Here is a 19,734-nt window from a genome sequence, read left to right as displayed (position 1 = left end):
AGGATATGAGCTCGGGTACTGGCTGAGAAGGAAGTTGGGGCATGGAAGTAGCAGTAATCGGCTGGTCAGATTGTTTTTCTGCATTAATCACTTTGCTACTTGAGGTTTCAGTAGTTTTCTTCTGTTCTACTAAGCTTGATGATGTCATGGTTTCAACTGTGGTTGACTTTGCTATACTGTCTCCTATAGCTTGTTGTGCCATTTTCTGTTCTGTTACTTGCCTTGCTAACTGCAGTGATGAGGGATGCTCTAAAAGCCGTCTTAACGGTTGTTCTGACAGTAATGACTTAAGTTCGGGTGCTGGCTGAGAAGGTAGTTGGGGTATGGAAGTGGCAGAAATAGTCTGGTCAGATTGTTTTTCTGCATTAATCACTTTGTTGCTTGAGGTTTCAGATACTTTCTTCTGTTCATCCAATGTGCTTGTTGATACATTCAAGTCTGCGCTCATTTTAGAGCCTACAAATTGATTTTGGTCAGTTATTACCATTGGTGAAGTAACTTCAGCTTGAGTGCCTTTATTTGTTTCTCCATCTGATACCATCGACCTTAGATTTGTAGCGGCCATTGGGCTCTGTGGCTGGCATATGTCAATCACCTCAGGTGTACTTTGTCTATCCATGGACGTAAGCCTGACAATATCTGTTCCACTTAGTAATACATCTCTCAATGTACTTGGTTCTTGAACAGGTTTGGATGCACCCTGTTCATTCTGCTCTTTGCCTCCAACATTTTTTAGTGTTGCCAAATTTTGCCCCCACTATTTTAACTGTTGCCACACTTGCTGCTGTGGTTGATGGTCTTTCCCCCAGTCTTGCCAAATCTGCTTGTGATACTATGGTCACCACTGCTGGAGTTGTCATATTCCCTACCGATTTTGGCGATGTCATTTTTCCAACTGTGGTTGACTTTGCTATACTCTCAACTATAGCTTGTGGTGCGATTTTCCCCATTACTGAAGATGCTGTTACCACATTTCCTATTACTGAAGCTGCAGTCACACTTCCCACTGATCTTGGCATTGCCATATTTCCCACTAATAATGGTGTAGTTGCACTTCCCACTAATCTTGGTGTTGCCATATTTCCCACTAATCTTGCTGTGGTCACATTTCTCACTAATCTTGGTGCTGCAATATTTCCCAATAATGTTGGTGTAGTCGCACTTCCCACTAATCTTGGTTTTGTCAGATTTCGCAATAATATTGGTGCGGCTGTACTGCTCACTATTTTCGGTGTTGCCATATTTCGCAGTGCTTTTAGTATAGATGCATCTTTCACTACAAAAGGTGTTGCCATATTTCCCACTACAGTTGGTGTGGCCACATTTCCCCCTGTGGTTGATGTTGCCCTATTTCCCAGTACTGTTGGTGTTCCCATATTTTCTATTACTGTTGATGTTACCCCTGGTATTACCGGTGCTGTTGTTGCTGGGTTTCCTTGTATTCTACTGAGAGCACTCAGTACTGTACCTGCTGCACTCTTTGGTGCACTCTCCTGATTGCTATAACCTTCAGGAACAGATACTGAAGAGCCATCTTGTTTCTTCTGTCGTTTCTTTCTTTGTTTACTATCCGATGACAACTTAGTTTTCTGTGACGTTGTTTCTTTTTCACATTGAATACACGGCCCTTTGTCCTTAGTTCCAGTTGGTTTTCTATTGTTACTATAATCACACATAATATGCCAATTCATTGTCAATTTCTTCATATCATGCTTTCTTGCATTCTCTACACTATCTTCTGATGTCTTCTCTTCGGTTGCTGAAAAAAGAAATAAATTAGAGGTTTAAGTGAAATTGGGGAATAATATGGATGCCAGGTAACAATACAACTTCTGAGAGGGCTATAATGGTAAGTATTTAGTTCATGTTTTATATTTTTCCAGAGTGACCAGCACACATAAATGTTGAAAATACATGTGAATTCAGCCGGAATTGAACTAGCTACTTTGGGATTGCTAGACTAAAAAAAATTTAACCACTAATCCGCAAGTACTGAGTCAAGAACATCGGAGCTATGCCCATATAATTTTACACACACAATTTGATACTGTGACCAGCAAAATAGGCACCTACATCACTACCACACTTGAGGTGAACAAACATATTACAATTTTACCAAAATTCTTTCACATGTTAGTCCTTGCGTGTATGAGCGTGACATCAAGTGTGTATCCATGTAGGGCCTTCTTTAAAATAATTGCGATGAACAGCTAGTTGTATGCTTAATTTGTAAAAGGTCACTGGCAAAACATTTCACTCAGTAATTTATATTTATTTATATTTAAACGTTGCCCACCTATGGATACTACTTTGTGTTTTTTCCCTACAAAACCGAGCTTTGTTGACATGATTACTTACCGTCTTTGTCTGACAGCTTGTGGGCATACATCCTGCCATGTTTGATGCCTATTACCACACCTGCTCCATCATCACTTGGCTGACTCATTGATGCAACCTCTTCTCCTGGTGCAAGTCTACATCCTGGTCCTTTAAACAAGTTATGCCAATGTTCTCCAAACCAGGCATTCTGAGTCTCTACCCACTTCTTGTAGCCATCTTGATATTTCACTACCCTATTGTAAACTCCTAATATTGCTAGGATATGACCTAGGAGAACAAACATGCAGTGAACAAATTGCAATTAGAATAGTGCAAGAAGCATGACTGTACTAGAGCTTAGGCTAGGAGACATCAAAGCTATTGTGTGCAGCCAGGGGGCTAAGATACAGTCATCATTAGAAAATGAGAAACATGTAAAATTCATTTTAAATTCTTTAACTATATACAGATTTTCAACTTTTTATGCATACGTATGGAAATGATAGCCATAACTTCAAGTGATTATAGACAAGATTACCAAATCAAATAAACATTAGATTTGCCTGTTTTGAATAATATATACATGTAGCAGTTGGGAGTCATAAAACTATCAATTCTGATATTTCCAATGTTGTATTTTGAAGAAGCATGCTTTGAACATCAAAAGTGATCTGATGGATACCAATCATTTTGATACAGCCTGTACTATTAATAAATAAAACCTCAAATATCCTATTAAATATTATAAGCATGAGAATACACTTAAATGAAAAGAAAAGGAAAATTCTGAAAAAAAAGGGGAAAGTGCACAAAATATGTCAAAAATGCTCAAAACGGACTAAAAAAGGATTTTCTTTAAAGAAAAGGAAAATTCTCATGCCTGCTATTAGATCTCTTATTCTTAGATTACCTTCCACAAGCGCATAGGGCATCCGATCAAGGTCCACTACAGGAGTGCCATCATCCTTCTTCAAGCAAATAGCTGTTGCCAGTTTGTACACTATATTTGGGTGGTTTCTTTTGAAAAGTTCTTCCATTGCCGTGAATACAACCTCAAAGAAGTCGTGGGGAATCACTTGCACGTCCACCTGCTCAGGTGGTAACCTTGGAATAAGTCCGTAAATAAACATCAATCTGATAACGTGTTGAACACCTTTCATCTTTGAAGCCAACATCTGAGGTCTGTTGACATTACAATCTGCAAAATATGGTATGTCCTTTGGTAAGAGACGTACGATGACCTTTTGCAACTCCTCTATCATGTCATTTGCAGATTGCAAGGTTTTCTCCAATTTCTCAATCACAACATTTGCAAATCCTAAATCTTTCAACAATTCCACAATTGTGCTATTTGCAGCCTCAATAGTGTTATTTGCCGACTCTAATTGGTCCTTCAAGAGATTGGTGTCATTTCCTGTCTGTTGATCCGTTGGTTTGGCCATCAGGACATTGACCTTTCGTTTCAAATATTTTAACTGTCCATTCAGGATATTATTCTTCTTTTCCAGGTCCTTGTTAATTTGGTATAGATCTGTCTCCTATAAAAAGTCAAATAATAAGTAAATGAAATCAAAGTCAATCAACTTGAATGTTACATTATAAAATTTGATATTCACGAAGAGAGATTCATCAGAGCTTTCATTTTGGTGTGCAATAAACAATGCATTTCAACATTTACAATCACAACTTTAAAATCAGAAAATCCAACAAATCATCAAATATCAGATTCTTGCATTTTTGCAAAGGATAATTATCATCTTACAAGTGATAAGCATTGTAAAATATCACATTTTTAGTCATTTTCAGAGGAGTCTGTCAGAATTCTTTCATCTACATATTCAATGGTATGGAGCATCATATTCTTCAATGTTCCTGTTTGATTCCTTTTGGCTTCAAATACAGATTGACAACTTTGTAGACATCAACCTAACTCTGTTTAAAAATTATTCCTAAAGTTTGTTAATATTTGTACATATTTTCTTTGGGATTACTGATAGCACATTTTACGGATTGAGGTACAACAAGTCAGCAGTCGACATAATGTGGGAACAGTCTTAAGGTTTGTTCATACTACCACCGCATTTGCGATGCGTTGCTTTGCGATGCGGTGCGTTGTCGCACCGCATCTACTGCATTGCGATATCGCAGTAAAGTTAAATACATTTTAACCGGGAAATGCGACGAGTTGAGTTGCGGCAAAAGTAATCGATATATCGGTATCACAAAGCAACGCATCGCAAATGCGGTGGTAGTATGAACGGACCTTTAGTCATTATGTGATGCAATAGAACCAACAGGCATTGAGCTAGAAATTTGAAAGTGCTCATCATTATGAAACAATGTTTTCGACCATTATGAGTATAATTAATAAAAATGTCAGCATTCAAAACGTTTTAATAACATTGAAAAACATTTTTGAATTTTTTTTTGCTTAATTTGTCACTTGAGTCAGAATCCTCTTATTCTGACTGACTCAGAGGACACACTGTTTGACACATACCTTAGCTGCCTGCCTGTCTTCACGTGTCGGCCATGTCTGAGTACATGCATTATTTCCTGTTGCTTTTTTCAATTTCTTCAGTCGCTTACAATTCAAGCATTTTTTTGTGTTCATGTCCTTTAGGCCTACTACAGTACAAGTCTGTACTGCTTTATCTTGCTTTGTATCATTGCGAATTGAGTAATACACATTGTCTGATCCAGTTACTGAAATACCTTGGCTGAATGGAATATCCACAAAGGAATCATTGGAGTCATTGTCTGACAAATATCCTTCAAGACCCACACTCAAATCAGTAGGTCTACTCGTATCAGTCTCTCCTATAGATGATTCTCTACTTAAAACTAGAGTCCTTTCATTGTTTTGATCAACTTCGCAAGATAGTGAGAAATCCTGTGCAACATCCAGAAAATCTGCTTCATCTGGTGGTTCAGGTTTAATTGTGAATGTAATACTTTCATCCTGTTCTTGAGATGTCAGTGATGACTCAGTTTGGTTGCCATGCCAAATGTCACCATAGCAACTATTACCTGGATGATCATCAGAAACAGGTTCTTGTTTAATATCAACCAAATCAAGTGTTTGTTGAAGTCTAATTTCAGATTGATCAACAGTATTGGTTTGTTCATTGCTGTGAATAGCATTATCAAAATAGTCATAATAGTCATGGAAATTGTCAGCAATTCCTCTCTCTCTGGGTTTGGGTCTTGCCTGTGTGGGTTCAAACCCTTCAGGTCTGGATTCATTGCCAGTCTGTGTGCCTAGATAGGATGTGAATGTGGTGTCTCTGCTTGTTGATGGTTGATTCCATGAGGTTGTGCTCTCATCACCTTCATAAGAAAGGACAAAAAAAATTTGAAATTGTTTTCTTATATTTCACTGACACAGTAGGGCACATAATAATGAATTTGTTAATGTTATGCTCATTTGTATAGAAAAGAGATATCACAATTGCTCCATAATGATGAGTTGATCACATCAGCAGCTTCTGAATTGGTCCAAAATCTGTATCACAAAATCCATGTCATTTGTAAAACTATAAAAAAGAAAACTACTGGTAAAAATTGCCATAAATGAATCAAGGAAAATGGCTTGGACTTATGAATGTTGTGAATTTCAAACCTAGTGGCATCAATGTGTTGCGCACTTTACATGTAAACCTATTGCCTCTCTCTACCTACTCCCTATTCCAGAAAAATACAGCACTATTTGTTTTTTGTTTTTTTGATTAAAAATTCTGGTCTTGTTGGCCAAATGAAACATAACTAAATCCTAATATGTATTCTAACTTTTAGTTCTGTTGTTAAGTTTTGCCTTCTAATTTTTGGAAAACACATTTTCTAATCTTTTTCATAACCAATTATCAAAAATAATACAAAATATTAAAATTGTAAGCCAACTGTTAGCTTATACTCAAGATTTTGAATGCTTAGATTTGTGCCAAGTCATAGAATTTTGTGACTACAATTGTAAAAAAACAGGCAAAATTACATTTGGCCCATTTTCCATCAAATTGCAAAAAATATTACAATTTTAACTTGTATTGCCAGTTAGAATTAACTAAACGATTAGGATTTAGCTATGTTAACTTTTAGTAATTGGCAAGACAAGATAATATAAAATTCCGAAAAAATTAGTGGTGTATTTTTCTAGAATCAGGTGGTGTATAAATGAATAGTGCTATGCTGTGTGTAACGCTGTCTATTTGACTTACCATCAGTAGCACCTGTACTTGACTCAGTTAATGACTCCCACTCCTCCTTGTCAACGCTGCTAGCTACCCAATCCATCACCTCGTCTGTTTGCAGTTCTTCTGCTGACATATTCTTTATGTGTACTCTAAATACATAAAAACATGAAAATTGAAAGAAAGGTAAGTTTCTCTATTCTTGCATAAGGGTAGGCCTAACCCAGTATCCTTTACACTCAAACAATGTGTGCAACATTCACTAACTTTGGTGGAACTTTGGAGGAACAATAAAAATTGGAATTGAAAGAAAAAATAATAATGAATGACTTCAGAAACATGCTTTAAATTAAAGGCTTTAAATGTGTGTGTTATACATCAGTACTTTGCATACATGTATGAGTCTGGGGTTGTCAAGAATGACATGAAAATATTTGATGCTATTGAGATATGGTATTAAAGAAAGCTTCTGCAAGCAGGGTCTTAGCTACGATTTGACAAGTACCCGTCATTTCCACCAAATCTGCCTGTCCAAAATTTGACCCTGAAAACAAAAACCAGAGCTCTGCCCCTTCTGGGGACTCAGTTCAAAGCTATTGCTATATACATTGTAGCCTTGATTTATTTGTCTAGTCTTGTTTTGGTTCACAGAACTTATTGGCATTACGTTTAGAATTTAGCAAATGTAACCCGTATCAATTTTCCCAGTCCCAGGAGCAAACTGCCTGTCCAAAATGATGGTGGACGGCCCGGTGACTAGCTAACACCCTGTGACATGAAAAGACATTCATGAAAACTTATTGCGGGATCCTAGACAACATTGGTTCATGTTTAACTATCTGAAATGGCATAATGGAAAGAATGTTAAAATACATGGAGGAATAGAAATCACAACTTGACAGACATTGGAAAGATATAGGGTTCTGCAAGTGTGAATGTAAGTGAGGCTAGAGACACTGCATTTAAAATCTAGTCAGATTCACTGAAGCATGACGCCACGTAAAGCAATTAATGGCAGTTCAGAAGTAAACACAGCTGATCATGACATGCAATCGCATCAAAAATGTTGCTAAAATTGCACTTCAACAAAATTTTGGACTGTTCAAAATAGGAACAGAATAAATATCGCTACAAAAATGTCTAGCATCGAATGCGTAACTATCATGTGCAAATTCGAAGCTAGAGTTCTCGAGCAGGGCTCAAATTTCAAGGAGGCCACCAAAGCCATTGCCTGCCCTTCTTCAGTTTTGACCACAGTGCCCCAGATCTTTAATTTCAAAGGCATTAATTCTTCATCACTTGTCGGCCTTAGAACCCTTCTTAGTCTTTGCCCAGTGGCCTTAAAAGTGGGCGCTCCAAAAAATTAAAATTCAAGGCCTGTTCTTGAGTAATGTCTTCCATAGGAGTAATCCGAATAATTCAGTCCCAGATCAAAATATTTGTTTACTGACAAAATGCTAACATTGGCAAACTGGACAAAAGAAGCACAAGTATGACAACTGCACTTCACAGCTTTTAAAAATAAAACCCATATTCATGCATCATGAATCATCATCTGATACTTGAGTGTTTGGATAACCAGAACAGTTTTGACAGTCTTTTGTCTACCTCTCTACTTGAAAACTACAAGGATGACAAAATTGTCATCCTCGTCAAATCAGTTCCAATAATTGAAACATTTCAACACCTACAGTGCAAGTGATAGCCCATTGTGAGACCACAGCACAAAGAAATATTGGCTCTACAAATCATAATGATTGGAAATCACACATTTGTAATCATTTTTCATCACAAAATATGATATGAACACACAGCTTCCACAGGTAAGCAATGTCACATGATGTAGGAATTTATGGATGGGTCATATAGGTTGATTTTGTTAAATTACAAATGCAATAATAAAACCCGGATGTCACTTGCATCGGTAGAATGTTCTACAAATTGAGAACAAGTCCTCAAGCATTAGAAATTTGTGGTTACTACAACTGTCCGCGAATAGGATTTCAAGTTAACAGGGGATGTATAATATTTTGCAATAAACCTTTGACGAGTCCATATTTTTTAAGCGTACATTGCGTATTTACTGCATTGAAATGCACAGGGTGCGCGATAGCCCGGTATTGCATAGCAGTTTGCTATACAATCTAGTCAGTTTGCTATACAAGTTTCATTTATGCATAGCATATTTGCTATGCAAGTTTTTACATCTGTGATGTGTAATTAATGTTCTGTTTCATTGGCATTATTATTAAGAAACATTTGCATAGAGAATACATGGGTGAGTACACACACAGTCCAGTCAGCATGGTCAGTAGGAAACCGTTCTAGCAGACAATGTATTGACAGTGGACATCCCTAATAATAAATTAGCCTTAATCCCTGAATACGAAAGAGAGGGTGTCAACAGTAGGCCCGTTATCGATTGTCGAAAGTATCGATACTCGGAAAATTCATAGACTTCCAACATGTCGGTACACTCAATGGTAGTATCGATACACAAACGATATGGCACACATGCTTAGATTATCCCAAATTACTGTCTCCCAATTCCAAGCTGAGCCATAATGTCGTCTCAAACCCCTCCAGAAGATCCCCCCGAAAGGCATTGTAAACAAGTATACAGAGTGTGAAGTTACTTTGCAGGGTCATTTTGTTATGTAGGGGCCTATTCTGTTGTACTAATATAAACATTGAAGAAACGCAAATTGCATCTTGAAAATTTGTCAATATATCGATACTGTATCGATATGTCGCATAATTTGCTTCATATATTGACTTCAAAAAACTGTATCGATAACAGGCCTAGTCAACAGTGCGTAATTGTTTCATATTGGTATGAGTGATATATGCTAGCGAGTGATTGACCACTCACCTTTATTTACGAATCATTTGTATAACTCGTCTTTAAGATGGCATTTGATTTGACATGGAGTGACCCCGCGGTTAGATCGAGCACAGCTGTTGAAAGCTGTGTTCATTCAATTAAAATTCCAACTATAGTTATGTAGTTGTACACCCCACATCCATGACATCACGCACCCTCTGCGTGTGACCTCATCTAGAGGAGTTAATTGCAGAGTATCTCTTCAAAGCAAAGTCATGTCTGTACTGATGCATGCTATAATCAAATTAAGTAATTCTTGGCCAAACTGGAACACTGTGAACGCTAGTGGCTCCGCCATAAGCACACACGAGTATAGCGCGGTACAGAAGAAAGTATACACGCGCCTTACACTGCGTACACGTTTAGTACACTACATGGACGCAACACGCATGTTCCAGTTTGACCAAGAATTACTTAAAGGTCCGTAACCCGATCGACAGCATCATCCCCCCGATTTTTTTCATTGTTGATGAGGTTTTGGTATCACATGATAGATACTATTTTTCTCATTACTATCCTGAAATTTGACGCCCAAGTCGACGTATTTCGGAGAAATCATGAAACACAGCGGCTTTTACAGGTTACCAGTTTGTAAATACTAGAACTTACTTGGATTTCTGGGTACGGGATGAATTGCGAATCATGAGTCTCCTCAACAGCTACTTTGGTTTCGCGTCATACACATTCTGTGAAAAAAGCGAACCACACTAACTGCTGAGGAGACGGTGCGCCGTATCGTATATATTTATAAAACTTCCACGCCGGGCGTAGTGGGCGAATAGCTCAATTAGTTAGCGCATCATGCTTCACCGTGAGGTACCGGTTCAAAATCCGTATCGGAAGATTTTTTCCTCTCCATTTTTAACCCTAACCTTTTATATTCATTTGAAATGTACATATTGCAAGGGGAAATATATTTTGTTTCCTTTTTTTCTGAAACGGTACGAAAAAAACAACAAATATTTTCCGTTTCAATACGGGCCGGGCATTGTACAGCATGTCAGCATTCATCATACTGAACGGGAATTGTTGTTGTTGCTTGCCTGCCCAGAATGCAATTCACGATACCAAGGTATTGGATTGCAAATTTGGCTATTTATTCACATTTACGCTGAAAATGCTCTTGTTTTTTCACAAAGCAGCATAAAGGGGGCGATATTTGATATTATTATGTAATTTTAAAGACAATCCATATCCAAAACCAATAGGGTTACCCCTCTTTAATGAAATAGTAGTACAGGGATCTATACGGTGATTTTTTTATTTAGGGTGGATCACCATATAGGCATTTTACATTGAAAATACACGTCACCCATGCACCACACAATTGAATAGCGGCCCGGTACTGCACAGGTTCGCTGTTTACCAGTTGCTCTCGTCTATGCAAGGGGTAGTGCAATAATTATGTGTACCCCGGGGTGGTGAATTATAGGGGGCAAAGATTTTTTGGCAGGCCAAAAAGGGGGGGCAAGCATTTTTTTGGCAGGTTGAAAGGGGGGGGTCAAGCGATTTTTGGCAGCTGAATTCAGCGATTTTTGGCACAGATATTTTTGGCACCGTTTCTATATAACGCCCTAAAAAGGTGTAGGAAAATGTTAGAAACACGTTCAAATATGCAAATTTCCTGCTCGCTGCACTCACATTATATGATAAGACAATTTAAGGTTTTAAATTTAGGGAGTCCTCTCGCTATTCAGAAGGTCCGCCATTCCGAAGGTGCGATATTCCGAAGGTTCGCTTTTCCGAACGTGTAATTTTACCATTCGCTATTCCGAATGTAATTAAAGGTTCGCTAAAAAAAAAAAATGGTTCTCTATTACGAAGGTTTTCTATTCTGAAAATTCCCAAAACATAAACAGGTTGTCTATTCCGAAAATAGAAAGGTTCTCTATTCCGAATATGAAAAAAGGTTCTCTATTCCGAATATTCAAATATGGGTCCTCTATTCTGAAAACGAATAAAGGTTCTTTATTCCGAAACAAGTCACCGTGTTCTCTACTCCGAATATGAAAAAATGTCATGTGTTTTATTGGGTTTTTTTACCTTGAGTTCTTCTAATTACTTGTAAAAGTAGAACAGTTTGAGGTTTGTAAATGTGGAGTCTGCAATGTTTTGCATGTGAAGAATAGAAAATTAGCTACTTTGCATACAATTTGCATATAAGGTAGTCACCTCGCCGTCATCATGCATGGTCATCAAGTATTGCCAATCAGTCAAACTGAAAATTCAACATAATTTTACCATTATGTAGGCCTACATCCAGTGTCGCCGACAAAGGGGGGTAACCGGGTGTGTTACCCCGGGGTCCTAGGGGGCCCGTAAAAAGTGAAGAAAACATACCTTACTATAGGGCAATAAAAGTAAAGAAAAGGGACCTCAAAGGCCCGTAAAAGGTAAAGAAAAGATACCTTGTAATAAGGCATATTTTCTTTGCTCTAGGGCCTACAGGCCAAGAATGGTCTCTTTTCTTGTCCATTAGGCCTAGCATGCCTATGGTATCTCTTCTTTAATAATTTTTACGGATCCTCCGAGGTCTCTTTTTTATGGGTCCATTAAGGTAGGCCCTATCTTTTTTTTGCTTATTAAGGGGGTACTACACCCCTGGCCAATTTTGTGCATATTTTTGCATTTTTCTCAAAAATTATAGCAGATTGGTGACAAGTAAGATATGTATATTATACGGGCAAGGACTACAACTACTACACTGAAAATTCAGCAACTCAAGGCAAGTAGTTATTGATTTATTGATCAAATATTGGTTTTCCTCATTTTTGACTGTAACTCCACAACTGTTGTCTGCGTTGAAATAAAATTTCCAGTGCAGTAGTTGTAGTCCTTGCCCCTATAATATACATATCTTACTTGTCACCAATGCGCCCCTGAGAAAAATGCAAAATAGGCAATAAAATTGGGCAGGGCGAGTACCCCTAAGCTGTTTTACATACTCACTATAGTGGGAATTCCAATTGAATGAACGCAGCTTTCAATAGCGTGACAAATTTTTGCGTACACTGCGCGATGTATGCCAGCGTGTGCGACTGTGCGTGAGTAACGCGGAAGTGAATCCAAGTTATCCAACCATGCCAACGCACTCGTGATTGGATAGCATTGTATAGGTAGGCCTATGCTAGGTGAATTCAAATTATTTGCCATCAAACTGCATCATTTTACATAAATTAGCTTGAGTAAATTAGCCAAAACTGAAAATATTTTTGTCATAGCTCTTTCCGTAACAAAGTTACATCTTGACCTTGTCAAAGATTGACTTTCATCAAAATAGATTCTGCTAGCAAAATTCCCCAAAACGGTAGGGGTGTTTCTAGATCTTAGTCTCATGGCGATAACAGCTTTTTTAATGGAACTGCTATCAAAATCCTCTAAAATTCCATGTGCTAACTTGATTATCACCATAAAAAATCATATATTTGGGTCAAGTGAAGTATAGAAAACATATTTATGTAGGTTTCCTTCACCGACCCGTTCTCGAAAAAAATTCAAATTTCTATGTAAATATTCATTGTGTTTGGGCCCCCGTCTCGGCGAATTTTGCTGACTAGCAAATGTGTTAACTAAGGTTTGCCTGGGATACCTACATTCAATTGGAATTCTTACTCATGTACTATAAGCTCTCTTCTTTCCTTTACTGGCCTCATTTCGGAATAAAGAGCCCGTTTTAGATTTTGGAATGGAGAACCCTTTTTTCATATTCGAAATAGAGAACCTTTTTTCATATTCGGAGTAGAGAACACAGTGACTTATTTCAGAATAAAGAACCTTCTTTCGTTTTCGGAATAGAGAACCCATTTTTTCATATTCCATTTTTTTATCCATTATAATGCCATGCTAGTCCGAATAATCAGACCCAGAACAAAATATTAATTTCTGACATGATCGTGTACTGGGTCTGAACTGTTTCCATATGAAATCTTGATGGCAAATTGGACAATAGAAGCACATGGTTCTACGTGACAGCTTTTTAATCCCTATTCAGGTTACGTGAATCACGCTATTGTGGACCATCCTTCTGATACCTGAGTGTTTGGACAAGCGGAACGGTTTTTTGTCTACCTCTCTGTTTGTAAACAAACCAGGAGGTCGACATCGTCCTCCTCGCCGAATACGAAAGGCAGCGTAATAGTACGGCACTGATGCCATGCATGTAATGCATGCATGCATGGCATGCATGTGTAACAGAATTTGCCTGTGCTAAATCAACCCTTCTCATAATCATGATAATGCACCGTCTGGAATTGTCATCAACCGGCAAACCGTCATAGCGCCCTCATTTCGGTTGTAAGTTTCACTGACCTCTGACCTATTGGTGAGATTGCGTGATTTTCTGAGAAATCAGACTCACTCAGCATTCTTGTGCACCAGTGAAGCGCTGGCCGTGTGTTGTGGTATACCGCTGAACTTTGCTCCCGGAGGATTGTGCTAAACGTGACATTTTCTGCTGCGTGGGCAGAATCGGGGAATCAACAACAATCATGGATGTAACATAATTTCGGGTGATTATTTCACTGATTTTGACTGATTTGTGCTGATTATGGAGGATGATTTGAAATATAACTGGCAGCTATGATTACTACAAGTACTGCAGCTGCAACTATGATCCAATGATGAATGAATATGTGGTAATTCGGGGAGATTTTCGCTGCAGAATGTGAATGCTTAGAGTGTGTTGTTTTGATATTGGAAACCTGATTGCAAAGATACAGCGTCACAGTATGGAGAGTTTGGGTTCTTCGTTCTGCCGTTTAGCGACAGTGCATTGGGACATTGTGTGATGGGTCATCGAAATCGTCGATCGTGATCTTGTGTGCAGCATTTATAGACTGTATGATACAGGTTCGCAGATTGTGTATAAAAATGACTCATTCATATTATTCAGCGCTGACATAAAATATTGTGCACTTTTCAGACATAAACAAATGGCCATAATTAATATACCCGGGTTTACACACGCATTTCTGTTTACAAAATTGCATTTTATGACAGTGATTTGGTTCCATTTTATTGTGTATATTTATTATGTTTTATTATGTGACTTTATTTTATTGACTAAATTGTTTTGCTGGAACCAATAATTTGCTCCTAATGCTGGTACGTGGTGCGTGATATTCATTATGTTTTATAAGTCAAGCCAACCGTGAACTTTTCAGTGGTACATTTAACATGAAACTAGGATTTGACTTTCAGAGATCAATCAGTGCCGTGTATTTTATTCATGTTTTCAAGATAATATAGGGTGATTTCAAGGTGTAAGCAAAATGAGTCTTGTGTGATTTTCTTGTATTATTAAGTAAGCGCCCTCTTATCGCGTTTGCTTCCGGCGCGTCCCATGTTTCTTGTGTCAAATTCAAATTAACCGCCAAATTGTGTTCCTGTGTGATTTCCTTGTATTTAAGTAAGCAACCTTTCATCGCGTGTTTTAAAAGTGCGTCCCATGTTCATGTGTCAAATTATTCAAATTAAGCGCCTTGTTGTGTTTGCGCATGCGATTTCGCACTCAGACATCGGACAGGTTTCTGCGCCTGACCCTTACCCCGCCGTCCAGACCGCTTCGTGCCTCAATTCTGTTACATTGGTGTCAGAAGTGGGATTGTTGTTTGTTTTCTTATTTTTGTTGTTTGTGCTCACCATATTCTGTTACATTGTGGTATGGATATTTGAAGTGACTGAATTTTGCAGCTGCAACCCACTCAAGTCTATTTGTAAATATGAGTAATTTTTTACCAATCAAGGAGTAATTAAAGGAGCATCTGTAGCACTTTTTGACGTCATAACTGCAGGACTTTTAGAGTGATTGTGAAGGAGACTATTTATGGCTGATCTTGTTTAATGGATTTTCTTGCCTGGCCATGTAGGGAAATCTCGGTTGTTAGACAGGTAATGATCCAACACATCGACTCAGGTGATAATAGTTCCAGCAGAGACAATGTGATGTTTATCTTGTAAATATGCTTTCATTTAAAAGACTACAAGTGCTTTTTCTTGAGACCAGATGACTTCTTGAAATTTCATGTCATGTTTTGTGTTTACTAATTAAAATCATCTTGTGTCAGCAGAGTATGAGTTGCAACCAGAGCATAATCCAGGTGTCAACGGAGGAGAGTCAAAGTGTTTTGTCTGCGGAGTGCCTGAAGTTGAGACGTGATCCCTTCAAGAGGTTGCGATGGAGATTCAATGATGGATGCAGATGAAGCTTATGATTAATTTAGCCCCTGAAGACTCTGAGTATGGATACATGCATACTGGACAGGATTTGTAACTACCCAGCTGCACTGATTTGTACATATGTAGCGTAACTGAACCATTTAATGACAAGAAGTGCTCGCTAATGAGGACAAGTACAGCCAACCAATACGTTGTGTACATGAGATCATCCTGATAGCCTCCTGTGTGGTGCCCATCTCGGTTGGATCGGGAGACAGGTCTGCTGAATTTGTAGGTAGATTCTGTCTTCTTGTAGACTGGTGTCTTTCCGGGCCGTTGCTACTGTGTGTGCCACAAGGGAGTGTTGTCGTACCAAGAGTGAAGACACTTAATAGGACAGCTGGAGTTGACGAAACACTGAGTGGAGAGAGATTAGTCATACGGAAGTAATTCAGAGGGAAATATGCTGAAGTCAGCGGAAGTAATTTTTGAGCGATGACAGGCTCGTGCCGACCAGGAGGACCACGTTGACCCCCTGGCTCCGGTAGTCCCGGGACGACCCTGGTAGTAGTTCATGGTAGTGATTTGAGACGCGTATGTGCAGTAAATTATGTGAATTATTTGTGTGTTATCAGGATTCCGATCAGAGTAGTGATTCAGAGACTGTTTTAATGATGTGTTTTGCGCAGTGATTTCAATTATGTACCTGAGGCTGATATATTACTCGACAGTGATTTGATTATCGAGATTATGGCCATGCAAGCGCAGTTAATTTTGGAGGGACCAATCAGTGTATGTCTAGCAGAAGAGGAGGATGGTGTTTCAATGCTGTTTTCAAGTGTCATAAAATAATCTGAAGCGAATATTGTGAAGAAGATTTGATCGATGCATTTATAGACATCTACTTTGAGTATTGCAGGGAAGGAGAAAATTGGTTGCACCGACTTTTACCAGTCTGTGGGGTGTATAGACTAGCTGTTAGATGCATGTATAGACATCTACGAGACGATTGTTCAGAGGGAGGAATTCACGTTCGCTATTTTGTTCATGTGCAAGTTTTTAAATTATCATTGTGGTGGCTAACGTCCAGCTTGGCTATTTCAGAGTATGGCGCTTGTTTCTGCGATTGGCGATGCTCGGCATTTACATATGCTTGCATAATTTTCAATTTTGGTAGCGTTCGGTTCAGCGCTGTTTTTTTTTCCACTAAAGTTTACACCTTGGAAAGTGTGTGTTTTAATCTATGCAAAATGTTGATTATTGGTTGTGCATTTCGTGTCATGTTCATTCACTCCTCCATTTCACTAATACATCATTAATTCATTCACATCATTTTGTTTGACAATGACATGAAGCTTTAACTTAATGCCAAGTAATGAAAAAAATTATAACTGTAAATTGTGTGTCATAATATATTGTTTATGCAAAGTAAAGGTGTGAATCAATCTACATATTTCATGTAAACAAATCTGTGCTGTAATTTAGCAGGCAATTGACAGTGACGGGTAAAGTATATTGAGAAACTAAAGAGTCACTTTTTGTGCTAGCAGTGAACATTTAAAGTTGAACTGAGTTTATAAAAATGCCACTGTTATGGACACATACAAAGGAGCACTGTGATATAGTATTAATCCATACACATGTCACTTTTTGTGCTGGCAGTGAACATTTAAAGTTGCTGAACTGATACTTATAAAAATGCTACTGCTATGGACACATACCAAAGAGTACTGTGGAACAATAATACATGTACACTCCCTTTATGCCTGGTGGTTTGTCAGCGCTGGGACAGCGCTTGGATGGAGGAGGGGGTTGTGTAACAGAATTTGCCTGTGCTAAATCAACCCTTCTCATAATCATGATAATGCACCGTCTGGAATTGTCATCAACCGGCAAACCGTCATAGCGCCCTCATTTCGGTTGTAAGTTTCACTGACCTCTGACCTATTGGTGAGATTGCGTGATTTTCTGAGAAATCAGACTCACTCAGCATTCTTGTGCACCAGTGAAGCGCTGGCCGTGTGTTGTGGTATACCGCTGAACTTTGCTCCCGGAGGATTGTGCTAAAACGTGACATTTTCTGCTGCGTGGGCAGAATCGAGGGGAATCAACAACAATCATGGATGTAACATAATTTCGGGTGATTATTTCACTGATTTTGACTGATTTGTGCTGATTATGGAGGATGATTTGAAATATAACTGGCAGCTATGATTACTACAAGTACTGCAGCTGCAACTATGATCCAATGATGAATGAATATGTGGTAATTCGGGGAGATTTTCGCTGCAGAATGTGAATGCTTAGAGTGTGTTGTTTTGATATTGGAAACCTGATTGCAAAGATACAGCGTCACAGTATGGAGAGTTTGGGTTCTTCGTTCTGCCAAGCGACAGTGCATTGGGACATTGTGTGATGGGTCATCGAAATCGTCGATCGTGATCTTGTGTGCAGCATTTATAGACTGTATGATACAGGTTCGCAGATTGTGTATAAAAATGACTCATTCATATTATTCAGCGCTGACATAAAATATTGTGCACTTTTCAGACATAAACAAATGGCCATAATTAATATACCGGGTTTACACACGCATTTCTGTTTACAAAATTGCATTTTATGACAGTGATTTGGTTCCATTTTATTGTGTATATTTATTATGTTTTATTATGTGACTTTATTTTATTGACTAAATTGTTTTGCTGGAACCAATAATTTGCTCCTAATGTTGGTACGTGGTGCGTGATATTCATTATGTTTTATAAGTCAAGCCAACCGTGAACTTTTCAGTGGTACATTTAACATGAAACTAGGATTTGACTTTCAGAGATCAATCAGTGCCGTGTATTTTATTCATGTTTTCAAGATAATATAGGGTGATTTCCAAGGTGTAAGCAAAATGAGTCTTGTGTGATTTTCTTGTATTATTAAGTAAGCGCCCTCTTATCGCGTTTGCTTCCGGCGCGTCCCATGTTTCTTGTGTCAAATTCAAATTAACCGCCAAATTGTGTTCCTGTGTGATTTCCTTGTATTTAAGTAAGCAACCTTTCATCGCGTGTTTTGGTGCGTCCCATGTTCATGTGTCAAATTATTCAAATTAAGCGCCTTGTTGTGTTTGCGCATGCGATTTCGCACTCAGACATCGGACAGGTTTCTGCGCCTGACCCTTACCCCGCCGTCCAGACCGCTTCGTGCCTCAATTCTGTTACACATGCATCCCGGGGGGCATGCATTGCATGTCAGCTCAAGATCGCGGATCTAAATCTTCTAATAACTCGCAGGACGTTGTTGAAGATTCTCAAATACAATATCAAAATGTATATTGGGGACACAATACTTAAAGTGTTCCTATACACATTTTAAGCTTACCTAAGTCCAGGATTTGATGAATGAGTTTGTTCAAAGTTCACAGCAGGGTTGGTTTGTTTACGCCGTGAGTGACAGTGAACTCGGGTCAGCTGGGCTTAAACCAATCCGTCCATCAATCGATTTGCCCAGCTGTCTTTCGAGGACTATACGCATTCCAGAAAAATAATGAACTGCACATTTTTTGGGATTTAAAAATATTATCTTGTTTTTCCAAATGAAATATAGCTAATTCCTAATCCTTTCGTTGGTACAATTCTGGTTTACCCTGCGCACCTTGTAGGCATATCAGCTCATATCGTACCGTAAAACGGTAAATTTGGGCAATAAAACCAATTCATATCTCTTTTTTTAATGACATTTTAATAGGGTTCCCTTCTACACCTTGAAGTTGAAAAAGATTTTTTTAACTAATTTTGGAGCGCCCTAGGGGTTGAAAAGTAGCCTGACCAAAGTTACCCTTCATTTGGGGTAACTTTGGTCAGAGTATTTAGGCCTATAGGCCTACATTCCATGAAGAAGAAGAAACACCAACAATTTCGAATTGATATATTTAATAACCAAAGCAGTTTTATTAAGTCAATTTTATTTTTATTTCATGTGACCATGCCACTTTCTCATCTAGATACCCAAATAAATTATGAACCAGTTGTTTCAACTGAAATTTATTCTAAGAAAATTATATTTATAGTATTTACCGTGTGAACAACGTAAAGGGACACCAAGCTCATTTTGTGCATTTTCTCAAATTTTGAAAGAACTTCAAACCAATGCGTTTTTTTTAAATAATTCTTCGCCCTTTTGCAATCTATTTTATTTCCC

At 38.3% G+C, this 19,734-nt stretch overlaps 1 protein-coding gene across 1 annotated transcript; it reads right to left on the bottom strand.

Annotated features, from left to right (window-relative positions):
* Positions 1-694: 694 nt before the first annotated feature.
* On the bottom strand, positions 695-18,981 carry LOC140157590 (uncharacterized). The gene is made up of 6 exons (XM_072180833.1): positions 18,916-18,981; positions 6,534-6,658; positions 4,820-5,649; positions 3,230-3,857; positions 2,359-2,607; positions 695-1,759 (listed from the first exon to the last, which is right to left on the bottom strand). The coding sequence occupies exons 2-6, from the start codon at positions 6,640-6,642 to the stop codon at positions 705-707; spliced, it is 2,871 nt and encodes a 956-aa protein (XP_072036934.1). The 5' UTR covers positions 6,643-6,658; positions 18,916-18,981; the 3' UTR covers positions 695-704.
* Between the last annotated feature and the right edge of the window lie 753 nt (positions 18,982-19,734).

The sequence above is a fragment of the Amphiura filiformis genome, chromosome 1, assembly GCF_039555335.1.
Source record: "Amphiura filiformis chromosome 1, Afil_fr2py, whole genome shotgun sequence".
Taxonomy (NCBI): Eukaryota; Metazoa; Echinodermata; class Ophiuroidea; order Amphilepidida; family Amphiuridae; genus Amphiura; species Amphiura filiformis.
The sequence above is the reverse complement of the archived record's forward strand: the minus strand, read 5'-3'. Positions and strand labels throughout refer to the sequence as shown.

Bases quoted from the DNA above. Each gene is read 5' to 3' on its own strand.
- LOC140157590 (XM_072180833.1), bottom strand. From the start codon at position 6,642: ATGTCAGCAGAAGAACTGCAAACAGACGAGGTGATGGATTGGGTAGCT. The intron at 3,858-4,819 runs GTATGTGTCAAA...GACTTTTTATAG, and splicing joins AAGACAGGCAGGCAGCTAAG to GAGACAGATCTATACCAAAT. The intron at 2,608-3,229 runs GTAATCTAAGAA...TTGTTCTCCTAG, and splicing joins GCCCTATGCGCTTGTGGAAG to GTCATATCCTAGCAATATTA.